Raw genomic sequence first — 22,459 nt, forward strand, 5'->3', positions numbered from 1 at the left:
GCTGAAAGTAAAATTAACTGTTTTAGTCTCTCATTGGCTTACCATATCACCTATATCTCCTCAGTTTTTTGTTTTTGCAATGTAATGCTACCTTGCACAGAATGTTGACTGGCATGCTAGCTAAAGTACTGTTATAGATCTTGAATAATACTAATAATTATGTTACTCCAGTGGAAATGTATTAGGGGACTGTTGGGGCATATGTTAATTGTGTCTGTATTGCTTAGCTTCGTTTATTGGAGTTTTACTTTTATATGTAGTAACAGACTTGTAATAGACATGGATACATTTTCTAAATAAATGGGTGTAGTTCTGTTGAATAAATGTGAAGACAGGTAAGATACACATGAAGCAATGTTTGAAATCAAAACGTGCCTGAGGTGAAGCAGTCACCTAACGAGTGTTTGGCCCATCTGTCTGATCTCCCATTAATTCAGTGTTATTATACTAAATATGTAGTAGCAACACATTTGTGGATGACTGAACATGATAAACTGAGAACTTGAAAATATAACATTAAACTTTCTCTGCCTTCTGAAATGTGACACACCAGATCCAGAAAAAAAAACAAAAAGGAGGTAGTAAAGTCAAGGTGCCTGGGTTTTTTTTCAGCATAGACAACAGTGTAGCATGTATTGACATAAAAGCTTCAATTTTTCAAACAGCTGCAAGAGAGCTCTGAAATATGTATCTTTTTGCCTTTCCCATGCAGGGAATTACTGGAACGCGGCTTCTTTTGTTACATCATCATCCTACCTTCACTTCTCCACCTTCCAAGGGGAAACCAGCGCAGACATCTCTTTCTATTTCAAAACATCGGCCTCGGATGGGGTGTTTCTTGAGAATCTGGGCAACACTGACTTCATCAAACTGGAGCTGAAATGTAAGTATGTGCTTTCTATCACTCATCTTGGCACCTGAACAGGTTTGTGTCAGGTTGTAGGTTTCAAGAAACATGTGTAGTTCAGTCAAATCTGTAAGGTCACTAAATTCTGGAAAAAATTCCAAATCAAGCTGCTTAGCATATTTTCAAGTTGCCTTAGGAGGAGCACATGAAGTATATTTGGGTTGTTTATTTAGGGGAGGATAGAGCTAGGAAGGATAGAGCTAGTAAGATCAGTTATAAAAATGACTCTGACCTGAAATTCTTGACAGAATTATTTCTTTAAAGTGTATGTCTTCAGCTCCATGTGCTTTTCTGTTTTATCTCACGGATGTTTTGGAAATATGAGAAAGAACAAAACAGAGAGACCATCCTAATCAGCACCGAAAGGAGCCAAAGAGCTAAGAACTTCCATATAATATTTAAAAACCCTAAAATATCTCATCAAAACAAATCTTTAACAGCATTATCTGTTAAGAAAACCACAGATCTGAAACAGCAGGCATAATGAAATCAAGAGGCAAGTCAATTTTATTATTTAAAATATTTTTTAATGGCCCAGGGGCAAACTTTCCAAGGAAGATGCTGAAATCCTCATCCATACCTGAATTCTGCTTAGTGAAACTGAAACAGTTGAAATTAGGGAGCAAAAAAATCTCTATGTCTTCCTTGTTCTCCCTCAGCCCAGTTTGCCCTGCCATGAAGGGGAGCGGTGACAGGTGTGCAGCGCTCTGTGGGGCTGTCAGCCCAGCCTACAGTGGCACATTACAGCAGCAGGGTCACACGAGTGCAGCAAGCTGCCTCCCTGCACGCCAGTACAAGGAAAAGCATTTGTACTTCCTTCTGCTGCAGGATCTACTCAGGGATGCCAAGGAACCAGCTCTAAATATTGGTGCACAGAAAAGTCAGTATCGGAAGACATTTATATTGAAAGAAAAGAAATGGTTTGCATAGCCTGAACAATCTATTTTAATGCAGACTCAATATGATTTACACATGCACGTTATTTTAAAACAGAAAGCCATTTTTGACACTTTCCGAAGTCTAGACATGCAAATTAGAATGTGGAAATTTAGAATCCAACAGGAAGCCCCTTTAAAATGTATCTAAAATTTCCCTCACTTAAGAATAAAAAGCCATGTTCCAAGTGGCTTCTTTCCCTTTTTCTTCAAGGAATTCAGTTGATATTGCTGAATCTCAAATTTACAGATGTGGGAAGCTCTCCAGAGCTTCTTGCTCTTCTGCTGTATGGAAGGTGTTGTCAGCCACAGTAGTTATCAGACTAGCCGTGTTGTTCACTTAGCTAAAAAGTGACAATATCAGTGAATAAAGGTGACTTGTTGAACTCAACACAGGTTAAATAATAATCATGCTGCACTGGCTTGCTGAATAGATGCACCAGTTCAAGAAAGCATGTCACAGTGTTCCCACACTATCATTAAACAGTTTAATTTTAAGCCTATGCTTGAGATCCACTGCCTTTGCTGTTTAAATTCAACCTCTGTCTCACAACCCTGAATATAAACCTCATATTACAAATTCTTGATGGCAGAAATTGAAATCTCATATGTAAATACAGTCTGTAAGTTCAAACATACTATTGCTAATTAAAGTAGTAACATTCTTTTGATTAAAACTATCCTGACTGTATTTCCTAAAAAGAACAAAGTAGTTAATTCAATAAAATTGCTTTCACTCTACCTTTCTTTCCTGAAAGCTATTGCTTAAATTTTCAGGACCCCAGAAAACAGTTCTTCCTGTGATTTAAATGTTCTACCAGTCACAGCTCAAGGGGAGTTTACTGTGTATTGCTTCTGAATTACACATCTATTTAATGAGTATTTGTTTTATACACTTTTCATGTTTGTTTCATTCTAATCTGCACTTAGGTTCTTCTGGAATTTATTCAAAAGAAAAGTAAGGTTTCAGAATTTTGGAAGTTCCCTATATGGGTTATATTAGAGTCTACTGCTGCTGCTTCTCAAAAGTCTGTTTCTTCTTTACTGAAGTCCCATAAAATTAGTATGTGCGTTTCTTTCTTAATAGGAACATAAAGTTAAGTCAGTACGGTATTACAGAATTGTCCTTGCACCCTGAAGAGGCTTTCCTTTGGCAGGCTACTTTCTAGCTAACCCATCAGATTGTCTAGTAGATTTTGACTCTGTTGTATTAAAGACTTTTGCATAATGGCCATCATCATATATTTACTACAAGCTGCTGCACTTCAAGCAGAGGGTCTGTTGGTTTTGTCTGTTTGTTGCCTTCTCATACAGGTACAGTTCTCTTTGAAGAAGAATTACTTCCTGTAAAACCTGTTCTTGATTTCTCTACTTTTTAGAATTCGAAAGGGAAAATGTTGACATCACTGCCCTGCCAGCAGCTGCCAGAGAGTGCAAATTCTGTTTTCTCTTCTTAATATTTGAAATGCTAGTGTGCACCTGTAGTATGTAGTATGCATCAGCTTAGCTCTACAGACCAGGAACTGAAAGACTATACAATAACTGGTATTGTGATCAGCTTGTTGCACTTGGTGAATGCATTAGGGAAGCAAATAATTCAGTCCATACAAATTCTTAGCTTCAAGCCTTTGGAAAGAAGTTTGCTATTCCATGTTTTATTCTGAGCACAAGAGTTGTCACTAGAAATGCTCATTAAATTATTTTAGTGGTGTGCTGTCTTGTACAGACAGGAGTGCTTCTAAAGGTCTAATAACTGCACAGGTTATAGATTTATAAGAAAAAAATCTAAATTTAGAAGAAAGGGTGGTGGAATTTGCAGCATTTTGAAGAGTAACTTCATGTACCTTCAGTGAAGCCCCAGATGGCCATCTTTGAGGATGGAGAAATACAGGAAGGGAGGGAAGAACATGTTTTTCAGATTTAAGAAATGGCTTTTCCAAACAGCTGACAAGGAAGACTGTCATGAAAAAAAACAGTGATAAAATGCTACTATGAGTGTGGCTGAAGTCTTAAGTTATTCCATTTATCAAGCAGCTCCATTGGCAGGCTCATACTTGTCACCATTCATGGAACACTTGGAAGAGATGTAGAATTACCTGAAGCCTCGCTTTTTACATACATCAGTAAATCTACAGAGCCCCGTTATTTTTATAGCTGGCTGGTCAGCTGACAACAACTAGGATAGCTTAGAAAGGAGGTAGTTGGATAAGGTACACATTTTTCTGTAAAGCAGTGCTTCCAGAAATCATACATCTCTGGTCAAAATTTCAAGCTGTATTGGAAGTAAAAACTGTTTTTTAGATGGAGAAAAAAAATGTATGCTTTAATTTTTAAAAGCTTTCCTATACAGTTTTGGGAGTTAACCTAAAATCCAGTCTTCCTATAAAAACACCATTGAGAACACAGTTTTTTTCATTTATACATGCCCTTACTCCCCTCACTGTGGGCATTCTTTTCCTTCTTTAACCTTGATCTACTTTTTAGAACCCAGAGGTAAGTATCCTGCCATCTTGAAACCCGCTAGGGCAACAGTCTCGGGCAGTTAATTGTCAGCACCTTTCATAACAGGAATCCACCAAAAAGTTTTAATGTAATTTCAAGGAACTCTTTGGCATCTTTCTCAAAATCCTCATTTGCCCTCCCAGCAGGTACCTGAAAGCACACAGGAATTTAGTGTCAGCTCTTCATACACTGTGTACTTGCTGGCACTTGCTCTGAGAGATGACAGGGAGATGGCTATAGCATGAAGTATTTCTGTGAATGGAAATAACCTACTGGCCCACCAGATACATATATGCCATATGAGACCCACTTACTACTGCTCATAATTTTAACTGGGCATTGCTTTTATTAATCATTTGCCCTTACTTGTGTCCCCTTGTTGTCGCAGTTGGGTTGCAGCCCTAGCACACATGAAGCAGAGATGAAGCAGTAGGCTCTGTGTCAGCCAACAACAACGTGGATCCTCCAGGCCTTCACCAGCAATCCTAATGTTAATTTTTTTTAGGAACTTCAGGGTTTAATTGCGCCAGATGAAATATGCCAATGTGTTGCATTCTTGAAGACTCTTAGTTTGCTTTTCCTTTCAGTTCTTTGCAGTCACTCCTCCCTGGAAATGGCAGCTTTGCATAATGGGGCCTTGCAAGAGCCATCAAGTTGCAGGGACTTGATGATCTCCTGAGGTCCCTTCCAACCCCTAACATTCTGTGATTCTGTGTGAAACAGGCCTCCAGGATACTGACTTGAAACTCTGCAGCATGCAAGGACCATCTAAAATCCAGCTGAGTATCAATACTTGACTAGGGTCAAATGAGCAAGAGTGTGGTTTTGTACATTTATGAGATAGAAGTTAAAGACTTTGGAGAGTTATGACTCTGAAAATTCAGCTACTTCATTCCTGTGAGGTGTTTGCTAAATGGAAAGCATTTGAATCTTCTGATCAAGAGAAATACCAAGTTTAGTAAGAGATATATTCCTGAAGGCAAATTTTGGAAGGGGCACATTCTTGAGAATTTGGGAAGGAGCATCTACCATCTCACTATTTTGTAACAGATTCCCAGGACTGTTGCTCTAACTGTGAATTAAACTGTTCCAGAAAACTCTCTTAATGACACTGTCATATAATTCTAATGAGAAAGATACTCTGCTCACTTCTGTAGCTCCTTTCATGGCAGCATCTCCAAGCAATTTACAGACACTAATGAATTATGTCTCACTGGTATTATTCTGAAGTAAGTAAAAAGCAAATCACTTTTGCAACAGAAAAAAGCAACAAATAAATATGAGGCTTGGAGAGGTAAATGTCAATTTATGTTTGATCCTGGCATGAACATCTAAGACAGGAAGGAGCTTTGTTATTAATTTACTGTACAAAGCTAGAAATGTTTACAGCTCCTACATGGGGGATATCCCTTGGCTGATAACCCCTGCAATGCTAGCTGCCCTAAAAGTCTCCCCAGGAAGTGATCACTGAACTTGGATGCTATGAAAAGGATTTACCTTGCTAAGGAGAGCAGCTCTGTGACTTCAGGATGGATATGCTTGCTCTGTGGGCGCAGGGTACTAACAGCACTCTTACACCTAACATTTACACTTGAAAAGTCCTGCATTGCTTCTTGCGCTTAGCTGTTTCTAGGCTACACAGTTGAGACAAAAGTAACATCTCCAAAATCAGACAAGAAGCTGTGACAGACCAGGGACCTCGATTCCCACTGCTGTTTGCTTCTGCCCAGACAGCATTCATTCCTCCAGACTGAATGCTCTATCATGACTGATTAATATATTTTCATATAAATTTTAATAACTTCATCACTTCTTTCTCCAGAGGCATCCTAAAATGGAATTCTAACATACTCTATCAATGACTTTCCACATGATATTCTTTAAATTCCCATATGTTAATGTAAGTGCAGCTTATATTTTCCACTGTTTTATTTTTCTAGCTGGGTAGGCAAACTGGTGTGACCTTTTTTTGTTTCTTTTAATTGAGTTGTTATTTTGCTTTCCTAGCAGAAGGTCACTTTTTTAAAAAAACAACCCCCTAGGAAACTATGTTGCATTAGCCACACGTCAAAGACTGCACAGGACACTGAGGAATTTCTTCATCCCAGAGGCCAGTAAAAAGTTACCGAAGTAAACAGAAAAACATTAAATTTCTTCTGGGAAGTTTTTTGACCCAAATGTTTTTACAGCAGTATTTGCAAACTCTCACCCTATTCCAGGAGAATATGAAAGTTACCAAAATAACCCCTACTATGAAGAACTGCAAGCCATTCTTTTAAAGATAAGATTCCTTTTCAGATGAGGTAGGGGATGCAGAAAAGCCTGATATTCAAACAGAACAATTTATGGCCCATCTGAGAAGGTCAGTTCCACCTGTGTCCTTGTTCCTAATTAGCAGATGGGGGTAGGTGCCCAGGCTGGCAAGTGGGAGCAAGCCAAAGGCAGCAAATAAACCCCAGGCAGCTGGGGTATTGGCTAAAGCTAACCAACAGAAAATCTTTAGCACAGGGCTGTGGGGAAATTATGGCGATCAGTAGCTCTTCTGTAACTAGCTTGGACTCTGGCAAGGTACAAGTTGCTCTACTTTGTTCCCCTCAATGTCAGTATGGCATTCATGACCCCATGGTATAGCATCCCCTCATCATTACTCCTCTCATCTCAAGGGTGCTGGGTTGCTTTTCTCATTGCCATAAATGCCACTTTAATAGTAGTTTTATGTGCAGTGTCTTATAAATCAGTTATAGCTCACATAAAGTTCAAGGTGGGAACTGATTCACATACAAAAAGCATAGTTCTCCCTAACTTTAGTTTGTATTGCACTAAATACATGCCACACATGGCAAACTGTTGCTGGCCCTACTACCCACTAGCTCATCTCAGGTCTTCATCCACATTTTCAGTCTACTTTCTGTTACATGCCAAAGCTCCCTGTGCTTTGTTACATTCTTTATGTATGCTCATCTTTTTCCTGGAGAAAGTCTATATTTACTATACTGCACAAAATTACCAGCTATTTTAGGCACCAGACAGGAAACAACCTTCTGGGATCCTTTTAGATCCTTACTGTCACCAACAACCATGATGCATGACCTGTCTCTAGCCCCCTAAATTTTTCCAACTCTCTATTGAAAATAATTTAAATTTGTGCCAGCTGGACAGCTGTTTCAGACTTTCACATCTTTGTTGGTTAGAAACCTTCCAATTCCTAACAGTTTTATTAGCATCATTTATTTATAGACATTCATTCTTGTTTCAGTACTGTTCTTTGACTGAACTAATTTTTTCTTCCTAGCATTTTCTCTCCCCTTGTGTATTTATGGAGTAATCATATCTTCTCTCAGCTTTTAATTGCTGTGTTAAGAGAGAAACTCGCATCATGTCTTCTCATAAAGTATTTTCTTTTATTCCTTTCTCTGTTTCTGCTAATAAGGTTCTCCCTACTCTTTCACCTTGAATTCTTCTTTCCTAAAGACAGGTATTGAAAACCATCCACATTAATTCTGATAATGGTTTACTAGTGTCTAATTAATACTTACCCTGCCCTCTGCATCCTAGGAATTCTGGCCAATCACACTGGGATCCCATTGGTTATGTATGATTTTGTGGCCTTTCCAATACTGTGTGACAGGCAAAAAAGATTCAGATAATTGCTGACTTCTTGTGCAAAGGTATTAATTATAATACTAAATATGACTCGACCCAAAACCAATTGGAGGTTCTTTAATTTTCTTCATCCATCTCATCATCAATCTGTGCAATTGTTTTCTGTTTCTGATCTGGAAGAAATTCAAATATGCTAGATCTGTAACAATTCTCACAAAAAATCAGAGGGCTTTTAAATCCAAGAAAGATATCCACTACATTGACTTTGTTAAATCCTTTCTGTGCTTTCATACTTCTCGTTTTGCCACACATTATAGAGTGATGTCTGCTTCACTCACTGGCTTTATGTGCACTCTCACCTTGCTCAACTGCAAGGTAAAATCTGGGCACTGCGTGATATTGATAACTTTCTACCCATGATATTGAAATTAATATGAATTGCTCTTTCAGTAAGTAAATAGCTTCAGTCCATCTACCCTGCCCCCTCATACACACCCTATACATATATGGAGTTACTACACTAAAAGAAAACTTGAGTCATATGTTTGGATGGCCTTTTTTATTGTGTTAGTGCAGTGCATAGTGCAGCAGGATCCTTAAGCCCTGATGGGTACCTCTGGACAGCCACGAAAAAAATTCATACCAGCCATGAAGAATTGCTTATTAAACAGCTACTACAAATCAGAAAGCCTTACGTGACCAGACAGAAAAATCAATAAAATCATCATGAGCACCTGGCCAAACATAAAAGGTTTTCAGTAGCTACCACCTAGGCATCTATATACCTTTACAAGTCTTATCCACAGTCTGCAACAGAACCTACAGTTAATAGACAAATGTTAGAATAAGAGAAACACCACAGAAGAGGAAGAAAAGGACATGGACAATGTGGTTTCTCAAAGTCACACCAAAGAAGAATGACAATCTAGATATCTATTTTTCAGGCCTGCACTAGGCTCTTAAAACTTCTAGTGTGATGCACAACTTAACAATTTTGGCAGATTTTTATGACATTCATATGTGACAGTCCCATTGCTAAGCATTTTTAGAACTGTGCCAGCTTCATAGCAATTTCTCATAGGAAAAGAAGCTGCTCTCTCCTCTCGAAAATCAATCTGATACTTTACGGTGCTCAGACATAGTCTGATTTCACTAACATTAACACCCACTTTTATTTTGCCCTTCATCCAACAAAAAGTAACTCCCAGTTACACGAGACCCTTTATAACCTGCATGGGAGAGCCCTGTTTTGATGTCTGTGCTTCCTCTTTGTTGTGGTGTCTTCTGTTGCATGGGACCAATTCAGCTTCATGGGAAAGCGTTGCAGTGAAAAGAATATAATGAAGTATATTATAACCCTCTACAGAGAGGAAAGCACACACCTCCTCTCTATTCCACTCAGTGCACTGACTAGTTCCCTTTGTGTGAATCATCTCTCACAAAAAAGACCAGAAGGTATTGCTGGCTGTATTTTTTTAAGCTTTAGTTACTCTCATGAGATGAATCAACAACAGCCTTCAAGTGAGTCACCATTCCTTCCTTTCTTCTAGGCAGCTTAGTTGTTCCTGGAAGAGGGCTGGCTGGGTGGGAGGTAATATCTGGCTTAAATTGTATTTATTGCCTTAGAAGTGAAGTAAGTATTTTTTCAAGCCCTGCTCTAACCATCAGGTTTGACCTTAAACAAGTCCTTTCACATGTCTTCACTTTGGTTCCCTGTTTATGCAGTACTGATGAAGTTATTTTTCATTCTTAATGTCCATGGCTGAAAATTATTACATCAACTAGAATATAATCATAAAAATATGAGTGGTTTCTAAGTGCTTGTCTACAAACAGCTGCAGTGCAAATAGCATAACCAAAGTAATTTATAAATAATGCTAATAAATAATTATCTTCTTAGGGCATATTTGGCCTTAGCATGATCTTTTATGAGAAAAAATTGTACTTTCATGTAATGAAATATGTTTTATCCCCCAAAGCAATCTAATCTACTGTATAGGAAGACTGTTATTTCTGTTTGGTTGGTTAGTTGATAACTGAGTTGATTTAAAGTGGAATTAAAATAAGCGATTCTTAGATACTACCAAAATCAAATCCCTCCTTATTTTTGTCCTCACACAGATGCTTGCTCAGGATGAGGAAAACACCATATTCAGTTCTGTTTTCCGTTCATATTGAGATCCATTATAGCTCCACCTTTCCAAAATATTGTGAATTATACGTGTAACTAGTTGTCTGCCAATAGAAAGAGAATTGCTGTCTGTCCAGGAGATGAGAGAAGCCAGGACCATTCTTTTTTACTACTTTGCACCTGGACAGCATTTAGCACATCATAGGTAGCCTGTGCGCTTCGGAGAAGGTCAAGACAGATTTCCAGCAGTTAAAAGTTCCCCCTCAGCTGCAGTCAGACAGCAGGTTGGATCATGCTTAGGGAAGGATTATAAGTCTTCACTGTTCTTTGCTCCAGCTTCTGCTCCAAAGTAGTAATCTAATTGTGTGTAAGCAGGGAAACACAATAGCCAACTAATATGATTACTCTCTACCAGAAACAAGCTGTGATCAACAAGCGCTGCCTCTCACAGACAGATCTCTTTCTCTGTGCAACTTCTTAACCTTCTGAGAGCAGACTATGGTAGTGAACAGCCCCCTTTTAATACTAGTGCTGCTAAAACAGTGCAGCTGTAAATGTGTGCTTGAGGGAATTATCCCACTAGTCAATTATTCCCTTAAATACTGAAAAAAAGAAAGAGTGGAATAAAAAAATAAAAGAATAAAAAGTGTTGCAGTGAACTGATGTGAAACAGCAATAAGGAAGCACTGAAATGATTCAGAATATGTAGATAGGGATAGATATTGGTGCAAGTGGTATGTGCACAACAAAACTAAGCTTGATGCTGCAGACTAGCCAACAGACTAGGAGAATAATTATCTGTGATTTTTTATTTATTTGTATTTACTTGTAACAAACTGTAATTTCTGCACGTACTGGTGCAGCGGTTGTTCCTGGCCAGATGCAGGACTGTGCAGTTCCACTTGCTGAACTTCATGAGGTTCCTGTCAGTTCATTTCTCCAGCCTGTTTAGGTCCCTCTGGGTGGCAGCATGGACATCTCAGTTTTGTGACTTCAGTGAACCTGCTGAGGGTACATTCTAGCCTGGCATCATATAGGTCATTCATTAAGATTTGAAAAGGTTTGGAGCCAAGATTGACCCCTGGGGAACATCAGTAGTTACTCTCATTCCTGCCTTCCAACTTCCATCTGCTTTCTCCTCATTTGCCTTTTCCACGTTTGTTTTTTTTAATGTATTCTTGTCTGACAATGTGACAATAGTCATATGCATAGGAAAGCAGCAGCTCTTTGCTGGATCAGGACAACACCTCTTAGTAAATCTAATTCCCTGTCCTTTCACAACAAAATGTCACTGCATGTTTGCAGCTACCAGATGTAGATACTACACACCATAGAGACTGAATCAAGAGCCTTCAGACTGCAGATTAAATGGTGGGAAACTGAGGATGAAAAATACAAGGATAGGCACTTCAAGGGATGCGCTTTCTGCATTTGACAAAGCCTTTGTTTTTTGTTGTTTTTTTTTAATTCGGATTGGGGTTTTTTTGGTCTGCAGGATATTTTGAAAATTCCAAAATAAAAACTCTATCTAAAAGCACGCTGAGAAGGTCATAAGAAGCTTCAGTCCTTTGGAAGAGTTCTGTATTCCTAATGAATTAGCAGAGGAATTTAATAATCCTATTCACCATAAATTAGTTTCTTTAATCTTTGCAAAAGCCACCGTTTGATTTCTATTTGCATCTTTTCTGAATATTAATTTTTTCCTTTACTGGTTAAAGCCACTCAACTAACTGAGGGTATCTTTAAAAATATTTTCGTCAGGCAACAAAAATTTCACTAAGCAGAAATCAATACTACTGTTACAGATTGTCTGAAATCACTCATAATTTTAAAAAGTGACTTTATAGTTATATCATCAAAATGTTAATGCTAATAGCAGTCACTGGACTTCCTTTTTCACAGGGAAGTAATATTTCATCTACATAAATAGTAATCGTGCTTCCCACATTTCTCAAGTCCCTGAACATCAGGGACTGGGGAAACAAAGTGCCTCCCATCATAACCCAACTTAGATTCTAGACCACATGAGGAACATGAGTGTATGTAAGTCCATGGGACCTGACAAGATGCATCTCGGAGTCCTGAGAGAATTTATAGATGTGGTAGGCAAGCCACTCTCCTTGATATTTGAAATGTCATGGCACTCAAGTGACCAGAAAAACAGTGAAACATCACACTCATTTTTAAAAAGGGTGGAAACAAGGACCCTTGGGACTACTGACCAGTCAGCCTCACCCCTCTGCCTGGTAAGATCATACCCTGGAAGGTATATTGAGGCATATGCATGACAGAGAGGTGATTAGAGGCAGTCAAAATGTCTTCACCAAGGGATTATTGTGCCTAACTAATCTAGCAGCCCTCTACAATGAAGTGACTGCATGAGTGGACAAGGGAAGAGCTGCTAATGGTCATCTGAACTTCTGTAAGGCCTTTGATATGATCCTTCACAACATTTTTGCTGCTGAATTGGAGAGATATGGGTTTGATGTACGAACTGTTAGATGGATAAGGAACTGGCTAGGTAGCCGTGTCAAACAAGTTGTGGTCAATGGTCCAGTGTCCAAGTGGAAACCAGTTGATAAGCGGTGTGCCTCAAGGCTTCATACTGGGACCAATGCTATCTAATATCTTCTTCACCAGTGACATGGAATCATAGAATCATAGAATAATTTAGATTGGAAAAGACCTTTAAGATCATCAATCCAACCATTAACTTAACTCTATTAAGTCCACTGCTAAACCATGTCCCTAAGCACTGTATCTACACAGCTTTTAAACATGTCCAGGGATGTTGACTACACCACTTCCCTGGGCAGCCTCAGCAAATTAGCAGATGACACCAGGCTGAGTGGTACAGTTCATAGCTTGAGGGAAAGGATGCCATCCAGAGGGACTTGGACAGACTGGAGGAGTGGGCCCATGGGAACCTCATGAATTTCAGTAAGCCCAGGTGCAAGGTCCTGCACCTGAGTCAGGGGCAATCCCCAGTATCCCTACAGACTGGGTGATGAAAGGATTGAGAACAGTCCTACAGAGGAGGACTTCAGGGTACTGATGGACAGAAAGTTGGACATGAGCTGGCAGTGTGCACTTGCAGCCCAGAAAACTAATCGTAACCTGGGCTGTATAAGAAGTGTGGCCAGCAATTTGAGGGACATGATCCTCCCTCCTACTCTGCACTTGTGAGACCCCACTTGGGGTCCCTGGCACAAGATAGATATAGACCTGTTAAATTGAGTCTAGAGAAGGGCCACCAAAGTGATCACAGAGCTGGACCACTTTGTGAAGAAGGGTTGAGAGAGCTGGGATTGTTCAGCTTAGAGAAGAGAAGGCTCTCAGGAGACATTGTTGCCTTTCAATATATAAAAGGTTTTTATAAGAAACATGGAGAAAGACGTTTTATGAACAATTGCAGTGACAGGACAAGGGGCAATGGTTTGTAACCAAAAGAGGGTAGATTTAGATTGGTTATAAGGAAGATATTATTTACAGAATGGTAAAGGGTGGTAAGAGACTGGACCGTGTTGTCCAGAGTTGTTGATGCCCCATAATTGCAAGTGTTCAAGGTCAGGTTGGATGGGCCTCTGAGCAACCTGATCTAGTGAAAGATGTTCCTGCCCATGGCAGGGGGGGTGGACTAGATAACTTTTAAAGGTCCCTTCTGACCTAAACCATGCTATGGTTCTGTAATTCTATGCCTGTCCAATGTGTTGTTTACTCCATACAGAATTTCAGCTAGTTCTAAAGGTTCAGGAAGACACTGAGCCTCACTTGTTATTATGTTATAGCTTGTGGATGGATTTATACCTTGAGAACTGGGTGTTAAATGATGTTAAATCAAAATTATAGCTTTACTCACCCTTTTGTCCTTCTTGACACTTACATAAATTACTGCATAAGACCTGAGAGAGTATAAAGTTCCATGATTTTTTTCTTTGACTTGTTAACCCACAGGCAAATGTAGAGTGTGTCTAGTCAGTACAATGAAACCCCATGTTAGAGAGATACCTGAGCTAATTCCAAGAAAGATAGTATGTCCACATAAATCAGCACTCAGCTATGCTGGGTTTGATCCTAGGTGCAGTATAGCCTCTTATTAGAATTAACTGCTCTTGGCACAGCATCGTGCTGATGCAGCTGGGTAGCTTTCAGAGCTACTTCATTTGGCACTTGGCTCAGGGATCACTGCAGTCTTGGGCAGAGATGTGCACTGTAATTTGGTCAAATGAGTGAAGCTTTTGCTTATTAGTTCAAATGGCCATTTCATTTGGGAATTAGATATTTTATGAAATCTTCTAGATACTTAGCCCCATTAGTATAAATATGGTCATGATTTTTGACAACTACCTGATTATTTTATTATTTATTATTTATTATTATTGCCAGCCAAGCTACGCGGTAATTCCTGCATTGCAGTCAAGTGACTTGAATCAACAATTTCTCTCTGAGATGTTGTTCTGGTGGCATTAATATTTAGTTGTGTCCTTTGAGAAGCGGCCTCCTCAAAGCAGGTCCTGTATTTCAATATGGCACTTCAGGGTAGCATCTGTAGCCCTTTCCACATCCTTTCAGCAATCAATGCTGTTTCAGTGTCAGCATTGGCATAGTCAACTCATCCCTGTGCAAATGAGGTCAGCAGGACAGGTAATTTAAAGATGACATTATTGCAAATCTTTAAACTCAGTTGTCTGTGTTTAAGCTGGAAAGGTGGACAAGACAGTTGCTTTTAAAGTCTGGAAAGCTCTTTTTCTATCCAGGGTCTACTAAAGTCAATGGGAAGGATTCCAGTGACTACAAATATGAGACCTGATCTTGACCCTGGTGATGGATATCTATATAAAGATACATGATGCATAAACCAGTAGCTCTGGATACGTTTAGCATCCCTGTTCATTAAGCTTTCATTCATTTTCAGCCATTCCACTGAATTCTGTCTATGGGTTTAGTTAGTGAGCCCTTCGTCAGAGGTTTATTTACAAACTGTTCACGATGTTTGGGCAGATGCTTCCCTTACAGAGAGAATATTTTCAAGCTGTTGTTTTCACAGAACAAGCAAGAAAAGTGGAGGGAGAAAATCTCTCTGACTGGTTTTAGTCTACAGTTTATAGCTTATTGTATCCCGTTTTACAGCTAAGCAAACGAGCTCCGGATCTAGCTGTAACAAGGCATTCATGTTCTAAGAGCAGGATTTCAAAAGGATCCTAAAGAAGTTAGATACCATCCCCTTTGATGTAAGTCAACTAAAACATCAATGAGTCCCATTGAAGAGTATAAAAATGCATCAGGGAAAATAAGAGGAACAAAGGACAAGGGAGGCGATTAAAGTGTGTGTTTCAGAGAAAGGATAACGGGAGAGAAAGACATAAACAGAGAATCAGGCATACAAAATGACAGTGAGGAGGGTTGCAATCTCTCCTTTTTTTTTTCATGGCTAATGTGTCTTGAGAACCTCCATCTACTGCTTAGCATCTTGTGAGTACCCACTCATCTGTCAGTGTCTCTTTCCTTGCTTGCAGCCTCATTATAGCTAGCAATCCTAGCCTGCAGTTTATCAACAAGGATCAAACTGAACCATTTTCCTCTTGTGTCCAGTCAGAATCTCCCCAGGAGTAACTTATACCCATTACCTCACGTCTTTTCCATGTGACTCCTTGTGAAAAGGGAGTCTCCACCTTCTCGGTAGCCACTCTTCAGTACTGGAACATGGCATTAAGGTCTCCCCTAAGCCTTCTTTTCTCCAGGCTGAACAAAGCCAGTTCTCTCAGCCTTTCCTCATACAGCAGGCTTCCCAGTCCTTTGATCATCTTTGTGGCCCTTCTCTGGACCCTCTCCAGCCTGTCTGCACCTTTTTTGTATAGTGGGGACCAGGATTGAACACAGTATACCAGGTGTCACCTGGCAAGTGCCGAGTAGAGCGGGATGATGACCATCCCTGCTGGTGATGCCTTTGTGGATGCATCCCAGCGTCCTGTTGGCTTTCTTTGCCACAGCAGCACAATGTTCACTCAGGTTGAGCTTGCTGTTCACCAAGACCCCCAGGTCCAATTCCACAGAGCTTCTCCCCAGCCTATGGTTAGATCCCAGCCTTTGCTGCAGGCCTGGATTATGTTCTACCAGTTGCAAGCCTTTACATTTGTCTTTGTTGAACTTCATAAGGTTCTTGCTTATCCCGGTCTTCCTGTGGGGTGGCTCAGTTGTGTCCCTTTCTATGGACAAATGCCTCCTAGATTTAAGATGAGGAAATGGTGAAAACAAGAACTCAGAACAAAGAGTGAGAGGGGCATTTTGTTTTCCAAAGTTTCGCTTCTATGTTCTGAACAGATGGCTGACAATGACCCAAGACCTTAGAAAATTGAATCAATGAAAGAAACATGTTCAGATTTAATTACATGTAATTGCACAAGGCACAGAAAGGGTAAAACTAAGCCACAAGCCTCAGTTTATTGAGTCAATATATATGGCAGGAGCACAGGAAAAAAATCACCCTTGTTCAGTTTTATGAAGTTTGCATTACAAAACCTTGTACTGCCTAAATAAACCAAAATGCTGATTTATTTCCGTTTTTTATTTCATAGTTCAGCAATTTCAGATTTTTCTTCCAAAAATGCTGAGATGCAGGGACTCGAGATGTGGGAAGAGCAATTGCCAGTGAAAACTGAGACAAAGATGTTGTTGAGTTCCTCAGCCCACTCCATGTCAGTTGCCACCAGATCCCCTGTTTCATTTACTGGGGAGTAAAATTCCTTTTGTCTTCCTTTCTGACTAATGTGCCCATTATCAGAAGTTCATCCATTTCTGTTAAGATACGAGTCCCTATCATTTTACCTAGAGATGCCCCTGGTTGGAGAATATGCTTAATCTATACACCCAAAAATGAATTCTAATGGAAATTAAGAACCAGCAATGTAACTTGCATTTGAGACATGTTGTTATACACCCTCTGCCCATCTGCAAAGCTCTTTTAATTGACAGCCTTTAAATGTTTTAAATCCATCAGTCTAGCAAGTAAGTTTCCTCTGCTTTGGTTTATGTCATTCACATTTTTAGGCTGCTTGAGGGTGGATAAGCACAGTCCATAGATGCTGTACTGCATTCTCTAACTTTCCACATCAGCATGTGCATGCACTGAAAACAGCCTCTGATTACAAGATTTTTCTTGAATGTTTTTCCTTCACTAACTATAAGATTACATATAAAAATATAACATGAAGTTACACAAGTGATACTTCAATGTCAGAGTGAATAATTTTCTTCAATAAGTACAAATTTCATTTTAAGTCTCCCAGGCTGTGATGCAGATTTCTGTTTAAAGCCATGCATAAAGCTACACTATGCAAGCGCAGAACTTCTACTTGAAATATCCGGAAGACCAAGATCTTGCAAACAAAGAGGCTTTCTTGCAGAGGTTTTGAAAATCCTGGATGGGGTTGTACTCAAGATGCCCATGAGCAACAGCAGCAGCGTCATCAGTTGCCTCTGAAAAAGATGAGAAGTCTACTAAAGGGTTCTCCGTTTGTAGTCTTGTAGACAGGCAGCATTTGAGAGGTAATTCAAGTGTAATAGTAAAGAAATCTGAGGCAGGTCATGAAAGGACAAAATAAAGGAGAATTACATGCACACCCCTGAAAATAGACTTGAATACAACATACAACTTAAGTCCTGAAGAGATTTTACTCAAATTCCTAATTTGCCTGAGTTTATTGACAGAACTGCAGAAGCTAGAAGACATAATAAAATGAAACATCTTCATTTCTTTAATGGGAAGCCTTGGCTCATACAGATTTTCTGTCCTCTAAAGTGCAAAAGGCCAAATAGGCTAAATTCATGGCTTGTGAAAGGCAGTGCATTTAAGAAATGAAATTATTTTATTCAGCATAGAACAGAGAGTACAGCAATAAAATACGCTTTTAATTTTTTCTTTTAGAAATAGCCGGTTTTGCAGAAAAAAAAAATCAGATATTACACTTGTATAATACATTTGGTTAGAAAGAACATTCTCTGTAAAAAGTTCATTCCTTCTAGTTTTCATAAAAATGCATCTAATTCTGACATAACCTTGTGAATATCTATTGGGTCATGTACAAAAATATTTCCCACTATCAGTATTGTTGGTAATGATCATGAAGTGGTGCTTCTGCCACAATTTAATAGCCATGCTGAGTAAGATTTTTTAAGACTGCTTTTCTGTAAGACTGTTTTGCTGTTAATTCAAGCTAGCAAGAAACCACAGCTCACTGAGACCATAATTGGACGTGCAAGATCTTTCAGAACAGTTAAAAGGGTGCTACTGCTGTTTTCTTTTATATGTAAGAAAAATTAAATTGAACTCTTGGTTGTCTTTACTTCTGTCTAGTACCCTTCCTTGTGAATGCTATTATTGCTAATCCTTTTTCTGGTAACCATTCCATCTGATGTTTTGCCACCATAATAAAATTTAAAGCCCCAAATTACAAAAACTAAGTATCAGTAACAAGGTCAAAATAGTATTTCTTCATTTCAAAATCATCTATGTATTAATACTCAACTTCCTCTTTAATAATAAATGTCAGTGATGTAGTCTGTTCAGGGTGACTTGAAGGAATGTCCAGTAGAGCCTAATGTAAAATTTCAAAACATGTTTTGAATTATCTACTATGAATTGAGCACTATAGTACTTGCTAAGGATCCATTTCTTTTTCAGCCATAGAATCTCACATATGTCATTACCACTGCATTAGTAGTTCATTGTAAAAAGTAATTGCCCCTCAAAAGAAATTTGAAAAAGTGGACGTTGCACCACTTTTATCAATATGTATATTTCTTTATAAAAACTGTGGAAATGGGAAACCTGCTGAAGTAAAAAAAAAAAAAAAAAGTCATTGTTTCATGGTCTGTTCATGTCTCTTCTGAGACCTGATGAACTGCTTTTTCCAATATTATTCAAATTATTAGTGGAAATAAAAATCCTCTTCAAGGATATAGTTCATTCTGGTTAAATGTTACATGCCAAACCCATTTACTTTCCATCACACGCTGTAGAAACTTTTCACAATGGCTTCCTTGGCAATACTTTAACTCCTACTCAAATCAAAAGGAACTGAATGTGCTTATAAATTCTCACAGGTGGCTAAGCAGTGCATATTTCAAGCAAATACAACTCTTCTATTTAGGAAGTATAAGTGAACTTGTTTACAACATAAGCTGGGTTCCCTTTGCTTGGCGTTTCAGCTGCTACGGAGGTTTCCTTTTCATTTGATGTTGGAAATGGGCCGGTGGAAATCATCGTTAGATCTCCCAACCAGCTCAATGATGACCAGTGGCATCGGGTCAACGCTGAGAGGAATGTCAAACAGGCCAGCCTGCAGGTAGACCAGTTACCCCTGGAGGTCCGAAAAGCGCCAACAGAAGGACACACACGGCTGGAATTGTACAGCCAGCTCTATGTTGGTAAGATGGAGAGCAGGTGACCAGGCTTTGCTGTCACACGCTGAACACTCTTTGCTTTGTGTCTTGCCAGCAGCAGTTAGTTGATGTGGAAAGTTGTGCTCCCAAAGTACTTGCCTGACAGCACGTGGGTGGGGGCAGAAGAAAGGACAAGCATGTCCATAGTTACAGAAATAAGAAGAATAAGAATTTTTTTTGTTTATCCACCTGCAACTCCTGGTTGAAAGTGCCTCTAGCAGGCAGTAGTGCCAGAGTCCTTTTCTGCCATGTGTCTCTCGCACATACACAGTTATTCAATACAGAAGTAGAAAATTCTACATAGCTCTTCCAGGACTGCATGTACCTGCAGTGCCCACTCTAGCCTCAGCAGCACTTCCACCCTCTTTAGGTCTGATCCTTGCCCATGCTTGCATTCACAGCTCTGTCTGCCACCTTTTCCCTTGAATTTCATGGGCTGTTTGCCCATTCAATGTAGGAAGGCATCACAGAGTGTTACACAAATGCATTCCCTGGAACCAAGTTAGTCCAGCTTCTTTCTGGAGCTGCTGGTCTCCACTACATTTTGGGTAGTCTATTCCAACAGCACTTGTTTTTCTCTTACTGTTAGCCCTGGACTGCAAAGTGCAGATGTGCTATTAGCTGGAATCAGAACTCCATGAAATGTTGAGCAAAGAAGCACTTTGTTACCTCTCAAGATACCTGTTAACAGGAGAAGAGGGAAGGGACAAAGAAAAAAAATATAACAATATTTTTTTCCCTGCTAGACAGGATTCAACAGCAGAAATTAATTAAAATTATATTTAAAGCTTTCACTGCCTTACCAAGCAGTACAGTGTCACTACAAACCATGTAGAATGTGGCACCATTTGTGCAGTTATTATTTACAAGCTCACATTCTCCTTTACTGCTAACTGTGATCCCAATAAAAGGCAGCTTCAAATTAAACTGAAATGTGAAGTTTGTTTAAAAGAAGCAACCTTAACCTTTTAAATACCAAGCTTTTTGCTGAATCAGGAAGAGATGGATTTTTTCCCAGTTCGAGTTTGCGGAGAATTGTTGGTAGTTTTGAATTAAACAGCAATGTTGTGAGATACCTAGTACCTTCTTTGTCAAAAACTGCATGTCCGGATCTGCAATTCTTTCTGAATCATATCCATTTTTTATAATTTGATTATTGGAGCACAGATCTCAAAGAACAGATTTAAATCTTGACCAAGAGTCAGATAGAGAATTGAGGTGAATTGGAGTGTCCCAAATGAGCACCCCGAACTTTGGGTTCTGGAGGCTAATACTGAACATTGTTTCAGTGCCCCCTTTTCCACTTTCTGTAGAATAAGTATCTATTACTTGGGCGAGCAAGAGAGCCTGAGAGATGATGACTTGGTGTCCTAGGTGCTAGGACAGTGACCAGGAGGGGAAAGAATGGAATTAGATGCATTAGGGTTTTTTGTCACTGCAGTGTATGAGTTTATATAGACTGGAACCACAATGGAATGCCCTTGGCCCTGTGCACTGAGCAGAGACAGAGCATTGCCTTGTCTCATTCCAAGTCAGCCAGTTACCAGAGCTGATTTGAAGCAGCCCTCAGTCTTTGGTTTGTATTTAGTCCTCTTCCCCTCTCAGATAAATATCAGCCTCTGTGCTCTGTGGTGATGAGTGTTCAGATCTCCTCAGGGAGCCTTCGGCACCTGAGGCACTGCAGCAATCAAAGGCATGAGAAGATGAGGAGAAAGGATGACAGCTACTCATTATAGTTATTTGCTTGCATTTGGGGTTGGTTTTGTTTGTTTGTTTGTTTTCTTTCTAATCCATCTGCAAACAAGACTTTCGTAGTTAAAATCACATTTTTCAGCAAGTGTTTGCTAGGGGGGGAAAAATGTAACAGGTTTTACTGACTGCTAAGAAAAGCCATCTCAACTCAGATGATCAAAAGTAATTCTTCAGTGTTACATCCTTCACCCTACACTCAGGCAACTAAACAGCATACCCTATATATACAGTATATGCTTGGAAATAAAAATCTATAATTCCTATTGCAACTGAGAGTGGGGATTTAAATCTTTTCCTTCCTTCCCCATTGTGGCTTTGAAAAATGTAACAGTGCATAACATATTATGGCACTATTATTAGCATCCATCATCACTAGCCATATGGAGAGTAAGGCTATACCTTAGCAATCATTCCAAGCCCACTTCTTCCACTGTTATCTCTAAAAATTTTGAAGTTGAAATGAAATAAAGTCTTACACTGAAGGGCTAGAATCTCTAATGCCTCATCACTGAAAAGCAAACAGACCTACTGTTTATGCTTACTTATGATATGGTCCCAAAAATTATTCTTAATTGATTTAAGGACAAGGCACTTCCTTGCCTTTACAAAGATACTACTTACTGCCATCTGCTGTCACAAGCTGAGCAGGTTCTTTCATGTGGAATTACAACAGTTCTGTGTTGTCTCACAGTTTATTTTCCCCCTCAGGTGCTGCAGGAGGCCAGCGAGGTTTCCTAGGTTGCATTCGTTCATTAAGGATGAACGGGGTGACCCTAGACCTGGAAGACAGAGCGAAAGTCACGCCAGGGGTGAAGCCTGGCTGCTCAGGCCATTGCACCAGCTATGGGATGTACTGTGCAAACGGTGGGAAATGTGTGGAGAAATACAATGGCTACTCCTGTGACTGCTCCAGAACTGCCTATGATGGACCATTTTGCATTAAAGGTAAATGCTTCAGTGCAGGAGGCAGAGTATGGAAGAACTGTCTGCCTAAGAAAAAACACAATAGAATTAATGCTACAGCTTTTATTAATTACACAAGTAAATCCTGGTCAATACTTCTTACAAAGAAGTCAAATAATACTTCCAGGATCTGAATGTGATGATTTAAAATCACATCTCTCATTAGTACGAATACATGTTACCTATTTAAATCAAGTAACACAACAAAAAAATGCGTCAGGAATG

General features: G+C 39.4%; 1 protein-coding gene across 1 annotated transcript in view; it reads left to right on the forward strand.

Moving 5' to 3' along the window:
* Positions 1-712: 712 nt before the first annotated feature.
* Positions 713-22,459, forward strand: part of LOC104386417 (contactin-associated protein-like 2) — a gene marked incomplete at its 5' end in the record, with an annotated part of 120,189 nt that continues 98,442 nt past the window's right edge. The window contains 3 exons of the mRNA XM_009995027.1: positions 713-883; positions 19,286-19,504; positions 21,980-22,216. Coding sequence (XP_009993329.1) covers positions 713-883; positions 19,286-19,504; positions 21,980-22,216 — 627 coding nt within the window. The remainder of the gene's footprint in view (positions 884-19,285; positions 19,505-21,979; positions 22,217-22,459) is intronic.

Source organism: Chaetura pelagica, unplaced genomic scaffold (genome assembly GCF_000747805.2).
Source record: "Chaetura pelagica isolate M959 unplaced genomic scaffold, ChaPel_1.0 scaffold503, whole genome shotgun sequence".
Taxonomy (NCBI): domain Eukaryota; kingdom Metazoa; phylum Chordata; class Aves; order Apodiformes; family Apodidae; genus Chaetura; species Chaetura pelagica.